Source organism: Dermochelys coriacea, chromosome 2, assembly GCF_009764565.3.
Source record: "Dermochelys coriacea isolate rDerCor1 chromosome 2, rDerCor1.pri.v4, whole genome shotgun sequence".
NCBI lineage: Eukaryota > Metazoa > Chordata > Testudines > Dermochelyidae > Dermochelys > Dermochelys coriacea.
In genome coordinates this window covers 195,159,156-195,185,455 of record NC_050069.1, presented here as the reverse complement: position 1 = coordinate 195,185,455, position 26,300 = coordinate 195,159,156, and the positions used below count along the sequence as shown (strand labels likewise).

Sequence of the window (26,300 nt, the reverse complement as noted above, 5' to 3'; positions counted from 1 at the left end):
CACAGATGAATCCTGAAAATAGCTTATTTGTTATACCCAGATCATTATTAAACATGTGTGAATCTTTGTAATACTTATAGTACTTTGGATGCTGCAGTGTCTAATCTCATGTCTTAAAAATAAAACATCACTACAAAGATATAAAAATAAGTGTTCAAAGAATCTGGACGGTGTCTCTAAATGCTCTTTTCTACAGCACAGAGAATCCCATGGACACTTAAATTAATCAAGTGAAACAGGCCTCACAGGGATGAGGCCAGGAGTAAGAAGAATCCTGGCAGGATTAATATGGGATTCAAACACCAATTTTGAAAGGAATTTAAGACCCATACACAATGCCACCTTCCGCACGTTAAGAGCTATGGTGACGAGCTCCTTATCAATACACAGTCCTATAATCCATATAAGATAAAGCAGGCTAGGAAATGTTTTAGAATAACTCATCCAAGCACCAACAGGATCTCAAGATTGGATTCTTGCAAGTAAATACAGTTCTTCAGGGAGCTCACTGAAGTGCAGGACTGTAAATAGATGAGCGGAAGCACAAAGAATCAAAACATCAAGCCAGGAAGGAAAACCCGTCCTGGATTCCGCTGACCAATGGCGTTTCCATGGGCACAGGGAGGGTGGGGCCTTGTTTTCTATTTCAACAGCAGCCTGGAGGGGGGGGGGGGAGATGCGCAGGCCAGGCAACGGCACCAGACACTTTAAAGCGTAGATGGACGGCTGGCTCGGTCAGGGTGGGTCGGAATGAAGGGTCACTTGGGTTTTGCAGGGAGACGGGGCTTGTCGGCCCTGCGGCTCGGGCCCAGAGGCGAGCGGGCGGGCGGGCCGAGCCTCCTCCGGCCGCAGGCGTCAGCGGTTCCGGGGGGCGGGGCCTCGGGCGGAAGGGGCGGGGCCAGCGGGCTAGTCTCCCCGGAGGGGCGGTGTTCCGCCGCCGCCCAGGCACAGGGCTCTCGCGGGAGGGGAGCGACCATGGCGGCGGACAAGGCGGGCGGTGAGTATGAAAAGCGCCCCGCTGACCCCGGCCTCTGGCTCTTTGTGCGGGGCCTCACGCGCAGGGATGCCTTCGCAGCCCCGCTGGACGCCTGTATCCCGTCCTAGCGGAGGGATATGAGCAACAGCAGCTTTCTTCGCCCCGGGCGGCGGGACCGTAGTGTTGTGCCCTTCCGCTGGTGGGAGGCGAAGTAGGGCGGGCAGCCCCTTCTCCTTGCTGGGGGGGCTGCCCCCTCGGTCGCGGGGCGGGGCTTGGGTGCGTGACGCGCGTTCCCGGCGTCGGCGCCTCCTGCTGCGCCCTTGTGAGCGGCTGGGCGATGCCCCCTCGGTCCCTGCCCCGGCTTCCGCGAGGGAGGCCCGGAGCCTCCCTCGGGGGTGGGGCGGCCGTTGGGGTCACGCTACCTCTTGGCTCCTACGCTGGGGCGGGGGGCGCCTGGGGTCTGGCCGCTGGGGGGGCTCCGCAGTTGCCTGGCTCCCTCAGGGGTCACCTGGTGCTCCAGTCTTGAGGAGGCCCCGCTGCCCCTGAGCGATGGGTGGCTGGCACTGGGATTGGGGCGATTGGGTGGGGCCCGCCTAGGGGATGTCCTGCCTCTGGCAGCAGCCGGGATGAGATGCTGCAAGAAGCACACTGCATCCCGCCCTGCGGACAGGTTCTCCTGCCAGCTGCTCGCTCTGAGCCTTGCGCCGGGCACGGGCACGGGCACGTATGCCCCCGGCTTGGAAGAATGGGCTTTGATGACCCCGCCATCTCCATTTGCCTGACTACTGGCGTTGCTGCTCGTACGCTATGGCAGTGGCTCTCAACCTTTCCAGGCTACTGTACCCCTTTCAGGAGTCTGGTTTGGCTTGTGTACCCCAAGTGCACGCTTAAAAACTACTTGCTTTCAAAATCTGACATTAAAAGACAAGCGTCACAGCAGACTATTACTGAAAAATTGCTGACTTTCTCGTTTACCATATCATTATGAAATACATTTGGTAGAATATAAACGTACTTGCATTTCAGTGTCGTATACAGAACAGTATAGACAAGTCATTGTATGAAACTTTAGTTTGCACTGACTTTGCTAGTGCTTTTTATGTAACCTGTAGTAAACCTAGGCAAATATCGAGATGAGTTGATGTACCCCCTGGAAGACCTCTGTGTACCCCCCCAAGGATATGTGTACCCCTGATTGAGAACCACTGCCTTAATATACTAGCTCTGTTTAAAAATCTTTCTTCGGATTTTGACGCAGTGGTCTCCTACAGAAGTGAATTCCCCAGGCTGGTTGCATGGAATGCAGAGAACCATTAACTCAGAGTTTTACAAAGCATTTCAATAAATCTTTACTAAAAGAACAAATCCTGAAAAACATTGAATATCTAATTTTAATTCCCTAAATTAGGGAGTGTGGAGTTGGAAGACGCTAAAAATGTATTGCTTTGTGAAAGTTTAGTATGGCTTCTGATTGTGGACGTGTCCTCTGAAATTAAGCAGGCTCAGTCCTGGTCACCTGGTTTAGATGGGAGACCAAGGACCATCCTCATCCCCGACTTAAAAAAAAGATGTTGCATGAAGTAATACTAGTAAAATGAAATACTACTAATATACTAGTAAAACAACTGCCACATGCCCAACCTCCTGCCTCTGCTCCTCCCCACAAAAAAATTAAGGCCTGATTGACAGTTGCTGTTGCACTGGGCAGGCCCCCTAAATAATGCCCATGGTTCACAAAGTCCGACTAGCTTTGTGATCCCTTTGGCCCAGTAGAATGGGGCTCGGGCAGTGTGGAGGGGGAAATGGCCAAGGTGTGCTACTCTGTGCTGCAATGGTCTATTAGAACCTGAGCAACAAGAGCACAAGTTAAAACAGTCCTGAGCACTGCCTCGTCCTGCATTCAATGTTGAATTGGCCATCAGAAGCCTCTGAGGATGGGAAGGCAAGTTGCCTCTCTCACTGCACCGGTCCAGAGAGGAATTCATGTGTGCATTTTAACATAAAACAAAACCAAAATCTTGTGTTTTGGGTGAGTGATAGAAGATGTGTACCAAATTGTCTTGTGCATATACACCTAGTTGTTTTGTAAATCTTTATAAGGATGTACACGCTTTTAAATAACAGGAGAACTTAAGACTTAGCAAGAAAATCTTTTAAAGTGAGGGACTTATTTTTGCCTTAATTGAGTTTCCTAGAAAGGAAAATGCTGCTCTATCAAGTTGATCGAACAGTTAGTTTTCATACATATTATTGTAGTATACATACTATAGTGTACTGTGCAATATTTATCCACTATTGGGCGAGTTATGAATAGGGCTGTTGCAAACATTTTATTGATACAGTTTTTCAAAAGAAATTTGGTGTTTTGACTAAATTAAATTTTTAGTGAAAATTATTTGCTTTATTTTGAAAATGTTTATTATTTTGAGAAACTGAATGATCAAAAACAGAAAAGTTTTTTTTCAAAATAGCACCGTAGTGCCTCATGGGAGTTATAGTTCAGTGCCTTATGTTCCCATTCTCTTCTAGAGACTGGCTTCACTGTCTGGACTATGTCTCCTGTGATGCACCATGGCTAGAGACTCTTGTCTCTTATAAAATACCCTCTCCCCTCACCCAGAGCGGAGAAAGTGGTGCATCACAGGAAATCTAGTCCAGCTAGAGAGCCCAGCCCATAGATGAAAATGGGAACATAAGGTACACAAACTTCAGCTCCAAACTATGAGACATTGCAATATCAATTTGAACTGAATCTTTCAGGTTTTTGATATTTCATTAAAAAGTCAAAAATTTCCACAGAATACTTAAACAAACATGAAAAATGTTTTTGATATTTTCCACAGGAAGATAAACCTGTTTTCCAACCAGCTCTAATTATGAACAATAACTTCACTTAGCCCTGGTCTGCACTAGGAGGGGATCAATCTAAGTTAAGCAACTTCAGCTACATGAATAACATAGCTGAAGTCGACGTACTTAGATCGACTTACCGTTGTGTCTCCACTGTGGTGAGTCGACTGCTGCCGCTCCCCTGTTGACTCTGCCTGCGCCTCTCACAGTGCTGGAGTACAAGAATTGACGGGAGAGCGCTTGGGGGTCAATTTATCGCATCTAGACTAGATGCAATAAATCGATCCCCGCTGTATCGATTGCTGCCCGCCGTTCCGGCCAGTAGTGAAGACATACCCTTAGAATTAAAATAGTGTAGGAACTGGCATATGGTCTTTGACATTAAATTTCCATTCTGCTAAAGTCCTAAGGTGTGTGTGTGTGTGTTTTTCTTTTGTTTTTGTTTTTTTATCAAGATGCCCACACACACAATTCATATACCAATTTTAATTAAGGTATTCATTTTTTAAAAATACCACTGAGAAGTTATGCAGGGTGAGTAGTACTTATGTGATTTTTTTTTTTTTTTTAAAGAACACTGCACTGAATAGATTAGTTTGAACTTTAATTGAAAGCTGCAAGTCCGACGTTCTTGCTTTTCTACTTAGGTACTGGAAGAATCTTCAGTGTTATATGTTATGCTTAGGCAGTGTGATTTTTTTTTTTTAAGACAATTTAAAAAATTAAAGAAAATATGTTGGCATCTGTCATAGCAGAGATGGGTTTGGACAGTGTGGAATAAACAAAGAGTCTTCCTTATATTTTCTTTGAGAGGTGCTAGAGAGTAGTAATACACAATTGTTCCATTTACCTAAATGACACACTAGTGGGCTTCCACAAGGGTCTGTTGTATCAACTATTGTGTTCAATGTGCATCTGAGGCATGGTGTGCTTTGGTAGAGTCAATATGCAGATGATACTCAGCTCTGTCTCCATTGCATTGGATTTGAACTATGCAGTTGTTATAAATCCAGTGTCTGGCCACAGTTGGGGCTTGCAGAATTTACTGGCTGAGACTTAATTCAGATAACATAGAACAGTGGTCCCCAACCTGTCTGTGGGAATAGTGCATTCCTATTCCCAACAGACTGTGGCGGGCACCAAACACCCCGCTGCCGAAATGCCGTTGAGAAGCAGCAGTGGAAAAAACCTTGCTGCCGAAATGCCACCGAGAAAAGGCAACGCTTCTCGGCGTTTTGGCAGGTGGTTCTCGGGTGGCGGCATTTCGGCGGCGCGGTGTCCTGCGGGTGTACACAACTGCCCCACTGGGCGCCATTGCACGCACAGGCACCGTGTTGGGAATCCCTGACATAAAAAAATAAGGGAAACAACATAAAAATCGGTGGTGAAAAAATAAAACAACATAAAAATCAGTTTCCTTGTATGAGGGAGAGTATGCGTACTGTTTATTACTCAAATTCATGTCTTCAGTGTATTTAGATCTCTGGATGTCGTAGTAGTAGTAGTGTATATTAGTGTTTCTTCCATCATGTGTGGCAAGTACCTTAAATGTCTTGGGTCAATCCTACATTAGATAGCCTTTCTCTTTGTGTGATACCTAGACAGTTGAGAAAAGCTGAGGCAACAAACCCATGTTTACAAAGGAGTGGATGGTGGCAGGGTATGTCAGGGAGTCCTGAACTTCTAACCTGATTTAGAACATGCTTGATAGAGAAAGGTAAGAAGGGCAAAGGGGATAAGGAAGAGCCAGAGTTCAAGAACATTTTAAGAAAGTGTTACAGAGAATATGTACAATATTAAAAAAAAAAAAAAAAAAAAAAAAAAAAACCAAACAAACCCACAAATAAATAAAATTCCATGTTTTACATCAATTGGTTCAAATATAAAGCTCTTCCCAGTAGGAATCTTGCTCAGGCTTCACTAAACTTCTTGTTTAGGGCTTGTCTGCATGCGCTGTCAAAGCCCACAAGAGTGGTGTGATTTGTAAAAACATTCTAAAATATTGTGCTGTAACTGCCCTGTGTGGATCCTGCTTCAAACAGGACTACGTTAACACTAACTATATACCTGCTAGAACACTCTAGTTGGATCTACATGGGGCAGTTAGATTGCAACATGTTAGTGTGCTTTACAAATAACACTCCTCTGACACATTTTGCCATCCACCCACTGGCAGCCCCGCCGATCATAGATTCATAGATACTAAGGTCAGAAGGGACTATTCTGATCATCTAGTCCGACCTCCTGCACAGCGCAGGCCACAGAATCTCACCCACCCACTCCTACGAAAAACCTCACCTATGTCTGAGCTATTGAAGTCCTCAAATCGTGGTTTAAAGACTTCAAGGAGCAGAGAAGCCTCCCTCAAGTGACCCATGCCCCATGCTACAGAGGAAGGCGATCAGCATCTCCCCCTCTCTCCCTGCATCTCCCGATCAGCTGTGGCATGCAGGAGGCTCTGCGGGAGACTGGGAGGAGCGAGGGCACGGCAGGCTCAGGGGAGGGGGCAGGAAGGGGTGGAGTAGGGGCAGGGCCTGTGGCAGAGCCCGGGGTTGAGCAGTAGGCACCCCCCCGGCATGTTGGAAAGTTGGCGCCTGTAGCTCCAGCCCTGAAGAGCCGCATGTGGCTCCAGAGCCACAGGTTGGCCACCCCGCTATAAGCTGTTTTTTTCCATGATGGTGCAATCGATCCCTTGTTCTAAGACATTAAGGAAGCTTCAATTACTGCAGACAATGTACATTGCAGTAAACTCTTACGTGATGGATCCACCAATCAGATTTGAGTCTTCAACATTCTGAGGTTCTGTATTTTCAATTTAACGCTTCTCAGTTTACCATTAACTGACCCTTTCAGCAAATCAGGTGAACCTTTGCAGGGAATGGTTGCTTTCTGTACCTTGCTACAGGATTAAGGGTATCATGCAGCATGGGACCAATTATGATGAGATCTAGTAATCCTGTAAAGATTCTGGATTAGGACCTCTTCTACTTGCTTCATACACAGAAATAACTTTGTTTTTTTTTTTTTTTTGGAGATGGAGTCTGTTAACTCTCGGAGTATGACGGTTTTGGAGAGTTGGGTTCCATTGGCTTCAAAGGATGAGCCACAGCTGCTGGACCATGTCAGTAGAGTGGTCCAAGTTTGGGATAAGAGGTCTACTATTTCTGTGGGAAATGGTGACTTCTTTTGGCAGAGCAAAGAAGAGAGGTGGCAGTGGATACAAACTCATTCTGGTAAGAAACTATCGTCAGCATTGGAGATTACAAATAGTTTGGACTTGGAAGCGACTGAGAAATTTAATAAAAACCAACATGAATGGGTAGTTGTACCATCAGTCCCATTAAAGAATATGGCTGGAGTTTGTATTGTCAGCAATGGAAAGGAAGGGAGAAGCTGACACAAGGGCTACAAAGTCCTCAGCTTGTTTTGTCTAGGCGAGTCTTCAGGGAATTCAACATCTAACGTCATTCCAGAGGAAACTTCGTGTTTACAAATGCTAACAGCTGTATTTAAGAACCTCTTGTATTCTGTACATGGCAAATGTCTAAGAGCTAAGTCTTTAGTAGTGCTTTTGTTACTACTTTGAAAAAGAAAAATATTACTTCCTCCAGAAAAGAGCTGAAACAATAAAACTAGGAGAAATGAATCCAGTTCCCAGAATACTTCTGCGGAAGATACATTGCAAAAAATGAAGCTTAAAGAGTTGTCTGCTGCTTCAGTTCTGTACCAGCAAGTAAATTTTGGATCATATTGAAAGCCTTTTGAGAGAAAACTTAAATAGCTGTCTAGCTAGCAAGTAAAAAACAAAAGCCTTTTTTTTTTTTTTTTTTTTTGTCAACATGTGTATCAGAAAATTCCTGTCGCTTATCAGTGTTGGTGGTATAGCACACAGACTGCGAAAGCTACCCAGTTATGAATGGAATGATATATTGGAAAAAGAGAGATGATATGTTACATTCATACTTACCAGAATGTTCCATAAAAGAGCACATCTCTGCGGTGCCTTTGTGCCTATCAAGTTGGCCTTCTTTCCAATGGAAGGTAGTTAAATGTATCAATTTGTAATGACAGCCACTTCATAGAGAATTACTCAGAGATTTAATTTCTGTAAGCGTGTTTTAATTGACATGGTATGACAAGATTTGTCTGCAGCTTCCATTTTGTGAGAGTGGGTAAGAAACAGTACAGATGTTCTTTAAAGCCTCCCCCTCCCCCCAGTTTATTAAATGAATTGTAGGACCAGCTAAAGGATTTGTTAGACACTTAGTTCTGGGTCTAAAATGAGAACTAACAATAAAAAGCTCCAGATTTGGGTGGTTTATATGTTGGAATTCTACTCAACCAATCTGTCACCTGTGTAATGGTTTTTCAACCAAGGTGGCTGTTCCAAAGAAATCAGAAGAAGACTATGCATAGTTCTCTCAGCTTTGGACTCTCTTAAGGAAGTATGGAAAAAAACATGGCATTTCGAAATACGCAAAGTTGCGACTCGTGAAAATCCTAATTTTTTCCATAGCGATTTATAGCTTTGAGTCATTGGGTGCTGATGAAGGCTCTTGTGTATCTTCTGGATTGAAAAAAGGACAAATTCCTGTGTTAGAAATATTATTGCAGAGAAGTGGACCCTCGTGTTAGAAATTAACAAAATGCGGATTTATGTACTTTGGTCACATAAGAGATAGAGATAGAAATAACCTTGAGAAAATTATAGAAGGAATGGTGGAGAGTCAGATGACCAGTGAGGGAATGGATAGATGGTGTATGGCAGTTCACTAGATGGCCAGCTGTTGAGTGCTCGAAGTTAACAATGGATTGTGAAGATTTCCATTCATTCATGTCGGACCATCAGTACACTACATCACAATTTTTGGATTTACTTGTTTCAACTTTAAGGAGATATGAGTTTAATTCTCTCTTGCGCGCTCCCCCTCTCCCCCCTTCAGTTTCACTTAACTGAGGAATTTTCTGGCCTATCACTTCTAACAGTTGGTCTCAGCTCAATGGTTAACTTTTTATTTTTGAATATTTGGCTAAATCTATTTCAGAGTTAAGCAGTGGGGGGTGTGAAAGGAACTTTGTATCTGACAATTTATTTTGTATGTACTCTACTCATTTAACTAAATATATTGGTTTCAAATTTTGCATTGAGTTTGGGAGCAGGGCAAATAGTTTCCTATTTTGAACGGTTTATGATGAAAGGTTTCAGAGTAGCAGCCGTGTTAGTCTGTATTCGCAAAAAGAAAAGGAGTACTTGTGGCACCTTAGCGACTAACAAATTTATTAGAGCATAAGCTTTCGTGAGCTGCAGCTCACTTCATCGGATGCATTTACATCCGATGAAGTGAGCTGTAGCTCACGAAAGCTTATGCTCTAATAAATTTGTTAGTCTCTAAGGTGCCACAAGTACTCCTTTTCTTTTTATGATGAAAGATAACTATTTGCAACTGTGCAAATATTCATCTCTTAATGTGTTCCAAACGAGTTAATGGTTATACTGCACATGTATAGCAGATAGTAATTTGTAACACAAATACTCTGGCTTGGTTCTTTTATTCTCTAGTGTTGTGGAGGGCCACAGCATTGGCTAGTTCCCTGCCCCCAGTGCCCAACCACAAGATCTAAAGGGGGAATCAGAGTCATTAAGGGTACATCTATGCTGCAATTAAAAATCCATGTCTGGCCCATGCCAGCTGACTCTGGCTCACAGGGCCTGGGCTGTGGGGCTGTTTAATTGCAGTGTAGACTTTGGGCTCAGGTTGGAGGCTGGGCTCTGGGACCCTCCTGACTCCTAGGTAGAACACTGTAGAGTTCTGTAGCAATCCTCATGTGTTCCAGTAACTGCTGAGCACCACCTGCAAAGTGCTGAGTGATCCCAACTCCAGTTGAAGTCAATGTGAATTAAGGTCACTCAGTACCTTTCAGGAGCTGGGGTTCTTATGCTTTGAAAATCTTGATACTAGATTACTGTATTTTTTTTGTTAATTGTTAATGTAAATGTGGAATATTAAAAATTTGAAGGCACACTTTTGGGCCTGAGTCAGTGCACATTATAACTTATTTACTGGTACGAAAGGAGATGTGTTGCTATCTTTTTGTCTTCAAGCTTAACCAATAAGTAGCCTACCAAGTGTCACTTCATTTTCTAATGTAAAATTTTCATTAACTAGGCTTCTGAAGTGTAGATGTCCATAGCTACTATTGCGTATTTATTTTTCTCATAATATGGGAATGGGCAATGGCAGATGCTTAAGATATGGCAATGATGACATGATAGACCAGTGGTCTCCAACCTTCTCACGCACAAGATCACTTTTTGAATTTAAGATCAATCCGGGATCTACCCTGCCACTTCCCTGAGGCCCTGCCCTGCTCACTCTACTCCCCCTTCTCCCCATTGCTCGCTCTCCCCCACCCTCATTCACTTTCACCGGGCTGGGGCAGGGGATTGGGGTATGGGAGGGGGTGCAGGCTCTGGGCTGGTGCTGAGGGTTTTGCAGTGTGGGAGGGGGCTTTGGGCTGAGCTTGGGGCTGGGGGTTGGGGTGCAGGAGTGAGCAAGCTTGGGGTGCAAGCTTTGGGAGGGGGTTTGGGTGCAGGGGTCATCTAGTCATACTGCACCTAATCTCATAGAATCCACTGGACATTTCATGAGTTTTATTTTTTATTAGTGTCATTTGTGGTTTATAGATCCAAAATCTTTCAGGGATTGTCACAAATCAGTGTAACATTCTCAACTATGGGGTGTGCACTGGCTGAGTCTGGGGCAGGGGGTTGGGGTGCAGGAGTGAGGGGTGTGGGCTCTGGGAGGGAGTTTGGTGCAGGAGGGGGTTCTGGGCTGGGGAAGGCAGTTAGGGCGGAGGAGGGGGTGCGAGGTGCAGGCTATGGTTGGGAGGCACTTACCACAGGTGGCTCCTGGTTGGCAGTGCAGCGAGGCTCAGGCCGGCTGCCTGCCCGCCCTGGCCCCATGCCACTCCCAGAAGTGGCTGGCTGCTGGCACATCTTTGCGCCCCGTGGGTGGGAGGGGGGCAGCAGGTCTCTGCGTGCTGCCTGTTCCTGCAATTGCGGCCCCCGCAGCTCCCATTGGCCGGAACCGGCCAATGGGAGCTGCAGGGACTGTGCTGGGGGCAGGGGCAGTGTGCAGGTCCCGCTCCCCCCAGGGGCTACAGAGATGTGCCAGCAGCCAGCCGCTTCTGGAAGCAGCGCGGGGCTGGGGCAGACAGGCAGCCTGCCAGACCCCCGTTGCGCCACCAGACTTTTAGAGGCCTGGAGATCATGATTGACGGGCAGAGGCTCCAGGATCGACCAGTCCCTCACAATGGATGGGTTGGTGACCACTGTGATAGACGGTACTGTGTAATTTACAGATAAAAGCATAAAGTTAGATAACTAAGGATCATATAGATGGATATTTTAGTATCTAGTGAGAAGAAGAAAACAAATTTATAGAGCTCCCCATGCACAATAAAATGATGACAAAAAATAAATTAGAGTAAAACTGGAAACAGCAAAACATGAGAAATAGGCAACGCTTATCTTCAAGGGTGAAAAAACATAGTGGTTCATATCATTTTGTGGGTTTCAGGACTATGTATGTGGCTTCTATGCAGTGTGCATCTTTTTAATGTAATGTTGCTAGATAAAATTATTTCAGTAATATCCTAGTAATGGTTTTTGCCAGCTATTTTCTGTGACTATAAAAACCCCATACTTTTAAGAGTGAAATCTAAAATCATCCTTTTTATGTACAAGTTTACAGCTCTAAGTTACTCAGTTTAAGATACACTGTGAAAATGAATCAATGGTGATGTGATGTCTATATATTATAAGTAACTTAGCAAGGGAAGATGGTGGTTGTTCCAGTCTTCAGCAGAGGAATTCTAGCTTTCGGGGTGAAATTTTTCATTCCCAAGTTGTAGAATATCAGTTCAGAGTTGAATTTAGCTTTTTACAGTGTTGCTATCATTGCTTAAGGTGCTTTAAGTATGAATAAGAAGATCCTGAGGGAAAGGAATAGAATGTGTAATGGAAGGAATGGAGTTATATTTATTAACCTTAGTTGCTAATATAACGTTTTCTGTACTCTTCTGTTTATTTTTCAGATCAGGGAAGTGAGAAACATGAAGGAACAGTTACTTCCTCTGGGATTACTGATCAGGAAAAGGAGCTGTCAAGTAGTGCATTACAAGCTTTTAATGTAAGAAAAGGCTTAAACTTTAAAACTTTCCTTTGAACTTATTTGATTATTTAAACTATCACCTGGAAACCAATTTGTTCCCTTTTTTTTTTTTTTAAGAGTAATAGTAAATGTATCAACATAAATTCAATCTAAATTAGTAGCAGACTTCATTATAATATAGTGACATGTCCACTTTGATTAATCTAAGATATCTGATATAATGTGAGAAGACTCTATGTTTAGGGCTCTTGAATTTAGGGCAAACAGAAACATAACCAAATCTTTTTCTTGGTTCCCAGAGTTCAGTCACTGTCAATGCTGTGATTGGTGAGAATTGGGTAAAATAAGCAGACAGCTATTTTGTGACAGTTCTGTCAACTCTGTGTGCACTCACTGAAGAAAAGTTTCACTAATTTTAGCTATCAATCTGTGGACTTCAAAATAGTTTAAAAAAAGCGAAGTTCCTTTATCATTTTGGCTGTCCTGCTGAATATACTTTTGTAGTATACTTTTGAACACTACACAACATTTAAATGTCCACATAAAGGACTTACACACAGTAATTTGTGTTCAATACCTCTTCCTATACTTCCTGGAAGCTTTTGTTTGTATATTTAGTAACATGAAGACACAGGCTTCAAGCTTTTTAATTTTATTTACCTCTTACTTCATATTTCATTCCTGTTTTGTATTCTGTAGCTTATGGCTGTTGGAGGTACGTTTCCGTTTCTTTGTTTTTCTTTGTACTTACTTTTTTCTTCCTTGAATTGCATAAACCAGTTTTCTTATGATATATCTAGTTTATCCAAATCATTTGAATTGGTTGTGTTGCTCATTTTAGATGTCCATCCTCCTTTTCCATTTTATAGATCATATGTCAATATTGCTTATACAATATTGTTATATAAAGTAAACAAAATTGTCCTAATATAGGCTCTAGTGGCATTTTGATGATCACCCTCTCATTTCTCAAGTGATTCCACATCCTATTGTCCTGTCTTGGATATCCTTAACTTTTTTTCCCTCTTTGGATAGTAGGAAAGGATTTTTTTTTTTTTTTTTTTTTTTTGGGGGGCTAATTTCAAATTATTCAAACTGGTTTTGAATGACCTACCTTTTGTTGTTGGTTCTAATATGGACCCAGCCCACTTTGCTTATCCACTCATGATATAATGTCTCTGTACCTAGAAGACTCTTAACATATCGGGTTCTAAGGAGCTGACAAAAGAAGACAGAACCACATGTACACTTCCAGTTGTCAGTATTGCTTAGTGTTAAGTTGCCCCTAGGTAACCTTGTCAAATGTTTTTGTCATTTCCCTTTCTGGCAGAGCTCCCTGACAGGAGGATGCTGAGAGAGGAGCCCGGGGTGCTCAGTGTAGTAGGATCAGCAGAAGGGAAAAGAGTAAGATCTTGTATAATATCTTGCTAAGAAGAGCTGAGGGAGACCCAAGTGAACAGTGCTGGACTCTGAGTGCATCAAATGGTGGCAGAATAGGGAAGGAATCTGCAAGCCTGACAAGTTAGATAGGAAGTAGTCTCTGGATGAAGAGAGGAGAGAAACTTGAGGCCAGAGAAGATTACCGCTCCTGGATAGCACTTGATGCTGGAGCAGGAGGAGGGATTGGGTTCCCCAACACCTCAGCAGCACCACCTCTAGGTGGCGCTGCTGAAATCTGTGCTGCCCAGGGGAGAGTGCAATTGACTATTGTGAAACCCTGCTGTCTAAGAAAGGAGTTGCTTGCAGGTGGAAGGCCAAAGATAGTTTTGCTGTGTCATAATAAACCAGACTCCAAGTGGAGACTTACTTGAAACAAATGGGTATGTGCAAGTCAGAGGAGAAACTGAGGCCTAGATGACCAGTTGCTGGAATACACCAACCCTGTTGCACAGGCCCTCAAATTGTGAAGTAGTTTATTTAAAGATGGATTATTAAAGTTGGTTGACCTCAAACTTCACCTGCATTTATTTTTTTTATACATTTGTTTGTATAGGCTAACACTTTAATATGTTCCCCACTCAGATGCCTCAGTGTGTTGTTGTCCCCCCCCCCCCCATCAGAGTTGCAACCTGATATTTATAAGTAACTCTACAATAACAAAAAAAGTGTGCTCATTTCTGGAGAAGGGATTGTGAAAATTCAGTAAGGAAAACAAGTTTTAGTTTCAAGATTCCTGAGGGCTAATATAAACAAGGACGAATACATTAGAAACTTCCCTTTCAAATAATTTTAGGATTCTTCCATTTCAGCTCTTTTCACAGATTTCTTTCAATTTCTTTGAATATTGTGCTCAATTTTAGACTTGTTTCCCATATTAATTTTCATCAGTTTACCATTACAGCACACCTTTAGTTATGTTTTGTGTTTCAGCTTGGCAGGAAACAATTGTCTTTATGGGTGTGAAGAGTGGAAATACAACTTTATTCTATAAACTGGAAGAGAGTACTTTTATATTGAGTTACTAACATGTTGACTAAACGTTATTTTTCCCTAATGCATATTGTTGTGTGTGCTCCCACTTACAGGCTGGGAATTATGATGCTTGTCTGCAACATCTTAGCAGCTTGCAAGAAATAAACAAAGATGACTACAAAATAACTTTGAATACAGCTGTTGCAGAGTTCTGTAAAAATAAGCAGACTACAACAGACAACTTGAAACAAACACTTAATCAACTGAAGAATCAGGTAATGCAAAAATAGTGAGGTGCTTTTTGAATTCAAGTAGCGTCTTCCTCTTGCATCACGGTTGGGGCCCTTTACCGGTTGAGGGAACAAGAAATAATTTCTAAAGTTTTTAGATAGAATAGTGTCTTGGTTATTAAAGTAGTTTTTATTTTCTGCTTTTAATTTAATTATGTTCGTAAATGCTTTGTTTATATCAATACTTCCCATTAACACCATATTAGAGTTTATTAGTCTGAGTAGAAGGTGAAATTTTCTTTATCTTCATATGTGGATCAGTCTATAGCTTTTAACTATTGTTTCCAAATATTGGACTTTTTCCCCACACAGTGAATATAGGAAATCTGAATAAAACGAATTACTTTTTTTTTTTTTTTTTTTTTGGGTAGGTTCATTCAGCTGTTGAAGAAATGGATGGCTTAGATGATGTTGAAAACAGCATGCTTTACTACAATCAAGCGGTTATTCTGTATCATCTGCGTCAATACACTGAAGCAATATCGGTTGGAGAGAAGCTTTACCAGTTTATAGAACCTTTTGGTATGTGGATAGGAAGGCAAAGTTATTTCTTATTTTTGTTCTCCTCTGGTTTAATGGCTGCAGACTGTTAAACTGTTTCTTGACCGAAAGCTTCTTGTGATTGATTCTGCTGATTAAGGGTGTGTGTGTGTGTGTGTGTGTGCATTCTATAAATATGAATGATCTGCATTTGTAATTGAGAGAGAGAGAAGCTGAGATTTAGAAATAAAGAAGGTGCTGTATGTGTATATCAAGAGAAGCATGATTCAAACATGGGGGCTATGTCTTAAGAAAGCAGTAGAATAGTGTTTCCCAAACTTGGGATGCCACTTGTTCAAGGAAAGCTCCTGGCGGGCCGGGCTGGTTTGTTTCCCTGCTGTGTCCGCAGGTTCGGCCGATCACGGCTCCCATTGGCTGCGGTTCGCTGCTCCAGGCCAATGGGGGTTGTGGGAAGCAGTGGCTGGTATGTGCCTCGGCCTGTGCCACTTCCTGCAGCCCGAATTGGCCTGCAGCTGCGAACCGCAGCCAGTGGGAGCCGTAATCATCCGAAACTGCGAATGCGGCAGGTAAACAAACCAGCCCGGCACGCCAGGGGCTTTCCCTGAACAAGCGGCGTCCCAAGTTTGGGAAACACTGCAGTAGAACATATATTATTTTTATGTTCAATAAGAAATGGATGGATGTTAAGGGATTGACTTCTTTCTGAAGATGCATGTGCAAATACCATGATTGTACATGCAGAATCTTATATGTGCATGAACAAATGGACAATTTTACTTACACACACACACACACACACACACACACACACACACACACACACATGAATTGCATTGTATGCCCGTGTGTATGCGCACGTGCAAATCTATAGGGCCACACAAGCTTTAAGGAACTGTAATAACCAGACATGCCAAACCCACGAAAAAACGCAGAAATTGGGCTTGTTTTTTGCTTAATTAGTTTGTGAGTTGCTTGTTGGCTAGTTTATGGCTTGTAGCTTGTTGCTTCTTTTTTTGATCAGCTCCCAGAAAGCAGGGGAAAGGGGGGTGGGGAGTCACGGGTGCACAGCAGGCTCTCCACAGTCCCAGACTGCATACCGGCGGGATCTAGTCACATAGAGTGGTGGGGTTCTTAGGAATTGGCTTGTTTTGAAATGGGATCACCTTGATTTTTGGCTTATTGTGAAAGTCGGGGTGCTTATTTATTGCATGAAAGTTTGACAACTGTGGCGATAACTTGTATGCAATTGTATGCACTCACCTTTGAAAATTAAGTCGTCCCCCCCCCCCCCCCAACTGTAAACAGTGGCTCTCTGTGTAGTGGAATGGTGCTGTGCTTGCCTGATAGGATTTATAAACCTTGCTGAGCTACAGAAGTTTTAAGTGGGGGGGGTATGTGTGAGGGAGGATTGTCAGTAAATCCATTTAAGTGAGAAGAACCAAAGGAACAACACATTGACAATTTTTGATATGCCAACTATCATACTGGTGTATGATATCATACATGAACTTAGGGTTCATGTATGAACCCTAATGCTGGAGGGGAGGGATAGGATACAGAAGGACCTAGACAAATTGGAGGATTGGGCCAAAAGAAATCTAATGAGGTTCAATAAGGATAAGTGCAGGGTCCTGCACTTAGGATGGAAGAATCCAATGCACCGCTACAGACTAGGGACCGAATGGCTCGGCAGCAGTTCTGCGGAAAAGGACCTAGGGGTGACAGTGGACGAGAAGCTGGATATGAGTCAGCAGTGTGCCCTTGTTGCCAAGAAGGCCAATGGCATTTTGGGATGTATAAGTAGGGGCATAGCGAGCAGATCGAGGGACGTGATCGTTCCCCTCTATTCGACACTGGTGAGGCCTCATCTGGAGTACTGTGTCCAGTTTTGGGCCCCACACTACAGGAAGGATGTGGATAAATTGGAAAGAGTACAACGAAGGGCAACAAAAATGTGCTCTAGACCCCTAATCATGACTTATGAGGAGAGGCTGAGGGAGCTGGGATTGTTTAGTCTGCAGAAGAGAAGAATGAGGGGGGATTTGATAGCTGCTTTCAACTACCTGAAAGGGGGTTTCAAAGAGGATGGCTCTAGACTGTTCTCAATGGTAGCAGATGACAGAACGAGGAGTAATGGTCTCAAGTTGCAATGGGGGAGGTTTAGATTGGGTATTAGGAAAAACTTTTTCACTAAGAGGGTGGTGAAACACTGGAATGCGTTACCTAGGGAGGTGGTAGAATCTCCTTCCTTAGAGGTTTTTAAGGTCAGGCTTGACAAAGCCCTGGCTGGGATGATTTAACTGGGACTTGGTCCTGCTTTGAGCAGGGGGTTGGACTAGATGACCTTCTGGGGTCCCTTCCAACCCTGATATTCTATGATTCTATGATTCAGTCTCAAAGGCATCTATGCAGAGACACTTAGCCTTGTGAGGCGTTCTACTGACTTCGATGGGATTCCATGTAGCCATATAGGTCTGCCCATGTTGATCCCTTTAGGGGATTTGTTCTCCAGTGCATATCAGTTAGACCAACTTTCAAAATTTAATTTTTTTTAAGAGGAAATGTTTAATTGTCTCAATTTTATATACCGTATAGGCTCGTTCATAAGCCAAATATTTTTGGTAAAAAAAGGGATGCATCAAAGAGCTGGGGTCAGCTTATAAATGGGTCTACACCACCAAAATTTGATGATTTTAAACTCTATGAAATCATTGATTTGAATATCTAATACATTGTCTTTTTGTTTACCTGGAGCGTTCACAGGCACGGAGCCCTTCAGTTCCCTGTGGCCGCGGTTCGCCGTTTCCAGCCAATGGGAGTAGCAGACTGCGGCCACTGGGAGCTGAGGGGCTCTGTGCCTGTGAACGCTCCAGGTAAACAAAACGTACCGACCTACCAGCGGCTTACCCTGATGGGCTGGGAGCCAAAGTTTGCCAACCCCTGAAATACAGGGTTGGCTTATGAAAGGGTCACACAGTTTTTACTATTTTTACCTATCCATCTTGGTGGGGCGGGGGGGAGGGGGGGGTCTGCTTACAAACGAATGGGCTAATGAATGAGTATATATGGTACTTTAATGTTGACAGGTCAACATTTTCAGTGTTTGTAGATTTGTTCATCCGGATCAGCATATATAGTGCATTCAAATTAATTTTGGAACACTTTTTTTATGATAGTGCTTTATGGCTATGGGTGTTTTCCCAGTTATGATTAGTGGGGGCTACATATTAAAAATATAATATTTCTTTCTCCTTTCTTTGTCTGATGTAGAAGAGAAGTTTGCCCAGGCTGTGTGCTTCCTGCTTGTAGACTTGTATCTGCTAACTTACCAGGCTGAGAGAGCCTTGCATCTGCTTTCTGTTTTGGAAAAAATGATTTCACAGGGCAATAATAACAAAAATGGAAAAAATAATGAAGTGAGTATGTTTCAGAGGACCTTATTTTAAAAAAAACTATTGGGTATATTCATGGCAATATGCTTTGGGCTAATCCAAAAATAACCAATAGCTTTTTCAAATAGTTTAAATTTTAAAAACTATGTTAGAATGGTTTTAATCTTAGACTGCCACTGGTCACTTTGTAACTCTGTTTAATTGCGTGTGTGTGTGTGTGTGTGTGTGTGTGTATAATTCTCCTGCATCCCAAAAGATTGAGGTGTTTCCTATTGTCAGATTTTGCATTAGTGGGACAGGTATAGTCTTTAAGGTCAAATATTCCCACTTTGTCTCCCTGGCTGACGGCTCTAAGTCGTAACCAAGAAGCTGTTACTTCCCTGGCTCAGGGTCAAAGGAACTGCAGTCCAAAGCAACTAGTAGGTCAGAGAGGAATCACCTCTGCTTGTTGAGATATCAGAGGCGTCCTTGAGTATATGAGACATGTTCATGTGTTGCTAGTTGGAGAGAAACCTGCTTTAGTTGGCACTGAAATTCTGCTACTAAGAAGTACCCTTTTTGGAGTAAGAGGTGGATTGAGGCTAGACAGGGATCTAATTGAATATAGAACACTTCTTTGTTCTGTTAAAGGAATCTAATGTTGTCTATCTTAAGTAACTTTACTGAAGAGTCTGAAGGAGAATAGAAGGTGACTTGACATGAAAACATCGTTTGCAGAACCTAACGATGTATAGATAAAATGACCTTGGCTTCCTTATGTGTTAGTGAATTCTTAAAAACCACCTAAGTGCCAGAATAGGATGTGATGATATTAGCAGACATTTTTGTGTGAACATGGACCTTCATTCTCTATAATCTGGTGTGTTTGTTCTTGGATGTAGATTTAGATATGACTGTTTTTTTCCTTTATTGGACATTGATTTTCCCCTCTGATATTAAACCCAAGAAAAATAAACCTGTACACTGGATTAAAGATGAAATAATATTTTCTCCTTTTAATTTGTGTTCAGACAGGTAATAACACAAATAAGGAGTCATCTAATCATAGAGCTGAAAGTGGAGCTTTAATAGAAGCTGCAAAATCTAAGATACATCAGGTAGGAAACTTTTTGGTGTTTAGAATTAGATATTTATATGTAATTTTAAAATTGATGTTCTCATTTATCTTTATTAAAAAGAGGTATTGCATACTGTGAATCTAGTTAGTCTTTAAAATTAGTTTAAAAGTAGTTTCGGATAGTACACCTGCTCCTGAATTCCCTTGACTATTTGTAAAACAACTCCCCCCCCCCCCCCGTGTCTGTATTTTAATTTCTCCCCTGTTTCTGTAAAATCTACACAAGTGAGGGAAGCTGACTAAAGTACAAAGGGGCAGAACTTCAAATGGTGTTAGTTGTTGTATCTCCATTGAAATCCAATAGAGCTATGACCACTTATACCGTAATAGTGGAATTATGACAGTTTACACCAGCCGAGGAGCTGCCCCAGAGTACCATTAAATGAATAAAAAGAAAATTGAAAAATAAATATTTTTCTCTGATCTTTCAGTTATAGAAGTTACTTATCACAATAGTAACAAAAAATTGTATCGCTGAGATTTTTTTAACTAAGGGCTGATGTGTTTGAAACTCGTTACTCAACCATCATACTGAATCTCTTTTACAATCCATTTTACTGGATTCTGTAGGAGTTATTTTGTTAGAAGCCTGTAATTGAATTTTCTCTTTATATTCTGAAGAGTTTTTTTTATTTTTTAGACTGTTTTTAAATAGCTTTTCTTAATGTATACAAGTACAATATTGTGTAGTAAACTTGGGCATGTTGCATCTTACAGATTAACATCAAACTGCATAATTTACTAAAGTATTTTAAAATGTTAATTTTTAAAATTATACTAACAATTTTTTTTTTAATTTTAACAGTATAAAGTGAGAGCCTATATCCAGATGAAGTCTCTAAAAGCATGCAAAAGGGAGATTAAGTCTGTTATGAATACAGCTGGAAATGTAAGGGTTTTTTTTTGTGTTTTGTTTTTTTGTTAAAGCATAGTCTGTTTGCAATCTAGGTCAATTCTCTGTCCTAAAACTAAACTCGTTAACTTTAGAACAGAAATAAAGTTTGAGACCCAGGGGAAGTGTCTGAAATAAAAAGAGCTTTGGCATTGGTCTTGTTTATAATTTACTTTTGTATAATTGCAACTCGTTGTTGTTATGGAATTATTATTTGGATTGGCTATTTATGTGCTCAGACAATCACGCTTGGGGTTTTTGTTAATTTAAGATATAAAAGTTTTTAAAAAACGAAGCACTATATAAACTCTAAAGCATGTATTATAATCTTAATCAAAAAGTAAGCAACTCGCAACAGAATGTAAATTTCTCTAGAAAAGTTATGGAAGTCTAATCTCCAGTTGATGCAATGAACTTTATTCACTGACTAGAATAAGTTTTCCTGTTCATTGATAGGATTAAACTACTCCAAAGTTGATCAATAATAATAAGAATTTGGTACTAAAATCTGTTGCTTCAGTTGAAGCTTTTCAGATCCTTTCATTTTGCTAGAGGCAGTATGTCCAATATAGTTCACTTTTGCAGAGCTGGAAGAAGATGCATTCTAGTGCATTCTCTCCATGTGAAGAAAATAAGAATGTTACAGAACAGTTTGTATGTACATGTGGTATTTTTTCAATTTTTTTATTTTTATTTTTTAAAAGCAGTTTCAAAAACATTTAGTTAGAAGTTAAGGTGAATTGTCATTGATAGCTGAGAGCTCTAGGAAGAGAAATACGTTAACTATATAGCTGAGGAACAAGTTTTGCTGCATTAAAATAAACACTTCTGTTTTAAAATAGCAACAGTTGTCAAACTGTGTGACTATTGCAGTTTAACACTAACAGTAGATCTCCTAAAGCAATTGATAAGTAATAATTTTTGTTTTCTTCACAGTCTGCTCCCTCTCTCTTTCTTAAGAGCAATTTTGAATATTTGAGGGGGAATTATCGGAAAGCCGTAAAACTGTTAAACAGCTCAAACATTGCTGAACATCCAGGATTCATGAAAACAGGTAAAATAAAGTGTAAAACTCTGATTGTGCAACCACTTACACACATGCTTCTCTTTACATACAAGTAGTCTCATTGAGTTCAGTTTTAAGACACTTTTTAGTTTATAAAACTCAGTTCTTTGTATGAACTGGGGTTTTCTAACGTTTTAATTTTCATTGAGTTCAGTAAGACTACTCACAAGCGTTCAAGTTAAGCATGTGTGTAATTGCTTGCAACACTGGGGCCTTAAATACCATGTTTCTTTATCTTCCTTAGCTCATTTTCCACATCCTTTCCCTCCCAGTCCCTAAATGTTTTTGTGTCTGTTTAAAACAAAACTCTAATCCAGCCTAGCAGATATTTAGGAGTACTGTCACATGAAGAAGTGAGTGATTTTTTTTTTTTTTAAATTTTTTAATTTTTTGGAATATCTGTTTGGACCAGTAGAAACTAGAAGCATAATGGAAGGCGAGTGTGAGGTTCTATGCTGCGCCCAGGGCAGGCATTATACGAGTTGCGGTGCTAGCTGGAGGGTGAATTCAAAGTTTGCATTGAGTGTTTGGGGTTGGCTCAAATCTTGTGGCGCTTAAACTACTTGTAAATATTTACATCTTCTTTCTAGTGAGATGGAAGGCATAAAAATGGTCTTTTAGCCAACATTGGTAACTTAAAACCTTGGGAAACCCAGTTCATACAAATGATAAAAATGGGTTTAATGCAAGAAAAGACATTTCTGTGTTTTATAATTTAAATAACATAGCTATTAAATGCGCTTTCTTCCATAAAGTTTCATTCTCCGTGTTTTTGTGCGATGCTTCTTAATATGCTCTGTGAAAGCTCTTGCCACCACAAGGATGTTTCTTCTTCTAGCAGGTATTGCTGGAGAAATGGCAGCTACATGAATAATAGTCATGGAATCTGCCCTGGAAATATCACAGTTCTCTGATTACTTGAATAGATGCAATTAAATAAATATGAAGTTGCTTAATTTAGAAACTAAGTTATTCTTTATTAGTGGTAACCTTGTGAAACTGCCTTTATAAGTAAATTAGATCAAAAGTTATATTATCTGAACACCATATATGTGCAGTCTCAATCTGAGAAGCCCTCATTTCTCTTCTGCTTGTATAGTTGGATTAGTGTATTTGCTTATTTTATTAAACATTGAGCAGATAATGTCATGTAAGAATTTCCTTCTTACAGGAGCCATATGTCAGAAAACTGCAAGTGTTTACACATGAAGTACTAAGAGAACTTTCAGATTAATGTGCTGTAAATTGAAATCTGCCAAAGTGGTTTTATACCCTGCTGTTCGAGAACATGATGCATGAGAAGCTCACCAAACCCCTTACCACTTGTCAATTTAAATAATGTTATGTGTTCAAAGGAAGTAAAATGGTACACAGAAGTAGTAGGTGATTGATTTATTGTCCCCTTGGTCTTCATAATCGCTCATATCATACTATGTTTAGTTTAGCTCTTCATAGGAGTATCTTGCTAAGAATATACAATAATGTCCTGAGCTATAAAAATGTTTTGATTTTTGATTATATTTTGCTGTTTTCTCAGGTGAATGCTTAAGGTGCATGTTTTGGAACAATCTTGGCTGCATTCATTTTGCTATGGGAAAGCACAATTTAGGAATTTTCTACTTTAAAAAGGCCCTGCAGGAAAATGATAATGCATGTGCACAACTAGGAACAGGTAGCACAGACCCAGGTAAGACTTGTAACAGACAAAGTGTGGTGGTGAAGTAAGTGTTTTGGTTCAGATAAATTGTTACTGGAGAGCTTATATTAGTACTACTTTAGTAATTGCCATTCATTGATCCACAAGGGACAGGGTAAGAAGGAAGGGAGTTTTGAGTGTACTTGATTTCAAAATATAGCTGCCTGCTGTCCGAAATAGATGATGAAAGGTGTCATTTTCTTGCTTGCTTCAGCATGTTGGAAGCTTTGGTAATTATTTCTACATTTGTTTACACTATTTGATTGTCAGTCAAGAGGGTATGAAATAAACACAGTTTTCCTGCCCTATTGTACATCATTAAAACCATTACTCATGATCTTGCTGACTTGGATTAAGTCATCAAGGTTTGAAAGTCTCTCTCGTTTACTGCCTTAAAAATCATTTTAATTGTTTTGTCTTAAATACAAACTTATCTCAACCTTTTTTGTTAGTGAACTGTCCAGGTTTGTGTGAATTTTCACCTACAATTAGTCTGATTTCACTTTTCAGAGTAGCAGCCGTGTTAGTCTGTATTCGCAAAAAGAAAAGGAGTACTTGTGGCACCTTAGAGACTAACAAATTTATTAGAGCATAAGCTCTCGTGAGCTACAGCTCACTTCATCGGATGCATCATCGGATGCATCTGATTTCATTACATTTGTCTGACGCAGACTTTGATATAATCAGGTTTTTAAAAAAAAAAGAGCCTGATTTTAAATGATTCATGATGCTGTATCTCTTAATTGTAACTCAGTCTGTTAGTATGAGTTTGTTGTTTTGTTTTTTTTCGACAAGAAATCTTGCATTTTATGTTAAATCCACACTTTACCAATTTGACAACTAGTTCAGTGTTGCTTGTTAATTCTTATAAGTGTGTATTATGGTGGTATAGACCATAATGTTAATAAAAAGAGAGAGGCTGTTTATGATGATAAAATAGCAAAACAGGTACTTTTAAAAAGTGGAACTAACTTATTACAAATTTTATACAAATTGAGAATAATGAAGAAGCTAAGGGCATTTGGAGTTGTATGATATCTCATATCTAATATATTGAGTAATCAGCATAGTTAGTTAATAAGATTAAAACAGTCTATACTCTAATGACTAAGGTGCATTTGCTTGTTCTGAGGTCAACTCTAAGGTGGGAGAAATTTATTTACAAAGGGAAATTGGTGAATGTTTATATGATGCAGCAGTGTTTTTCCAGCAGTGTTCTTTCATTTCTGCCCTCTTAAACTGGATACCCAATATTTTCTAACCTCCCTCTCGCAGGCAAGAAATTTTCAGGGAGACCTATGTGTACGCTGTTGACTAATAAACGGTATGAGTTGCTATACAACTGTGGAATTCAGCTTTTACATATTGGGAGGCCCCTAGCTGCTTTTGAATGCTTGATAGAAGCTGTCCAAGTTTACCACTCAAACCCACGCCTCTGGTTGAGACTAGCAGAATGCTGCATTGCTGCCAACAAGGGGGTAAGTAAGTCTGCTTCAGAAGCCATCTGATCACACAACACTTCTAAAAACCAGTATCCTTTTGAAAAGAAGAAATATTCCTTGAGTTCTACTGTACATGTTACAGGCCTGCTTCTTCAATATTTAGTTATGCAAATATACACTATTGTGATATTATATCTTCTTTTAATATGAAGATATCTACCTGCTTTACAAAGGTGGATAAGCAGTATCTTCATTTTATAGAAGTAGAAATTGAGGTCTGGAGGTTAACTCACTTGTCATAAGGTCAAAAAATGTCAAGGTAGCAAGTTTAGTATATTAGTAAGGGATAACAGGAAAATATGTAAGTGGATGTTAGAATAATTCCTCACTAAAGTTTATAGGCTTTGTGTATGAGACTAGTGAAGCATGCTTTCTCCTGGCAAATTTATATGACACTAATGCATTTAGATCATATTTAACTCATTACAATACTTGGTAGACATTTTTAACTTGCTCTGAAGCAGAGTTGTCTCCCAAGTCTCTGCATAGTTTAGATTTGATTTTGTACTGACTTTATTTTTGGACTAAAAATAAAGATAAGGAATGAATCAGCGGTAGTCTGCAGTGTGGCTTCACCCGTTAATAAGATACAAGATGCTACTTCTCCCTGGTGAAAACTCAAACTTGCCTTATCGTGCCCCGTCACTCACCCCACTATTGTTAGGTACTTAATGGGACCTAACCTTCCCATTGTGCTTTCACACTGATAGCAAAATTTTACTCCCTCTTCAGGCCATATTGTTCCTTGACCCAGTAGCACTGAGGTAGTTGTACTGTGAAAAGGAGAATCGCAGGATTTAAAAGCCTTGCATAGGCTGTACATCCTCCTCTGTCCTGTGGAGTTCTGCTCTGTTGGGGCTCCCAGTGCAAGGAGTTTTGGGGATGGGAAGTAGTAAGGTTAAGTGGAACTGCTGGCCAGTTCTCTTGTGGGAGCATAAATATCCATGCAGACCGTTGCTAGCAGTTACAGCATAACTGCTGCTGCTCTGTGGCAGTGGGGTGGACTTCTTTCTCTTCTCTCCCACTCTCTCTTCTCCCAGTCCCAGTGGAAATTCCCTCTGCACACGTCCCACATCCATATGCCAAGATGTACGATTTGAGTGCAGGTATATTGTTACATTTGCACACACAAATGTGTTAGCTGGCTTCTTGTGACCTGTATTTATTTACTGCTGAATATGCTGGTATCTAAATCCTACAAATTGTCTTACTGTGTCAGTCCATCTAGTCCAATGTCCTGTCTCTGATAGTAACCAGTACTAGGTGCTTTAAAAGAAGGTGGGCAGAATTCTGAAGAGCAATACTTGTCCCATAAAGGATCTTTCTAACCAGTGTCATTTAGTAGTTGGCATTTGTCCTGGTTCTGGTTCATGAGGGTTGGTTTGTATCCCTTAGGTCTTGTTTTTTGTTTATCCTATCTAATATAAATATT

The 26,300-nt window shown here is 40.9% G+C and overlaps 1 protein-coding gene across 6 annotated transcripts in view; it reads left to right on the top strand.

Moving 5' to 3' along the window:
* The first annotated feature begins 669 nt into the window (after positions 1 to 669).
* CNOT10 (CCR4-NOT transcription complex subunit 10) overlaps positions 670 to 26,300 on the top strand; it is a 60,327-nt gene continuing 34,696 nt past the window's right edge. The window contains exons 1-11 of one of the 6 annotated variants that reach the window (XM_038388930.2): positions 676 to 740; positions 6,861 to 7,059; positions 11,924 to 12,018; positions 14,526 to 14,687; positions 15,074 to 15,224; positions 18,474 to 18,619; positions 19,606 to 19,692; positions 20,518 to 20,601; positions 21,541 to 21,658; positions 23,208 to 23,357; positions 24,642 to 24,844. In XM_038388930.2, coding sequence (XP_038244858.1) covers positions 6,861 to 7,059; positions 11,924 to 12,018; positions 14,526 to 14,687; positions 15,074 to 15,224; positions 18,474 to 18,619; positions 19,606 to 19,692; positions 20,518 to 20,601; positions 21,541 to 21,658; positions 23,208 to 23,357; positions 24,642 to 24,844 — 1,395 coding nt within the window. In that variant the 5' untranslated portion in view covers positions 676 to 740. Of the gene's footprint in view, positions 998 to 6,860; positions 7,060 to 11,923; positions 12,019 to 14,525; positions 14,688 to 15,073; positions 15,225 to 18,473; positions 18,620 to 19,605; positions 19,693 to 20,517; positions 20,602 to 21,540; positions 21,659 to 23,207; positions 23,358 to 24,641; positions 24,845 to 26,300 lie in introns of all 6 variants that reach the window. The other 5 variants (XM_038388931.2, XM_038388928.2, XM_043508986.1 and 2 more) reach the window with 5 other exon arrangements.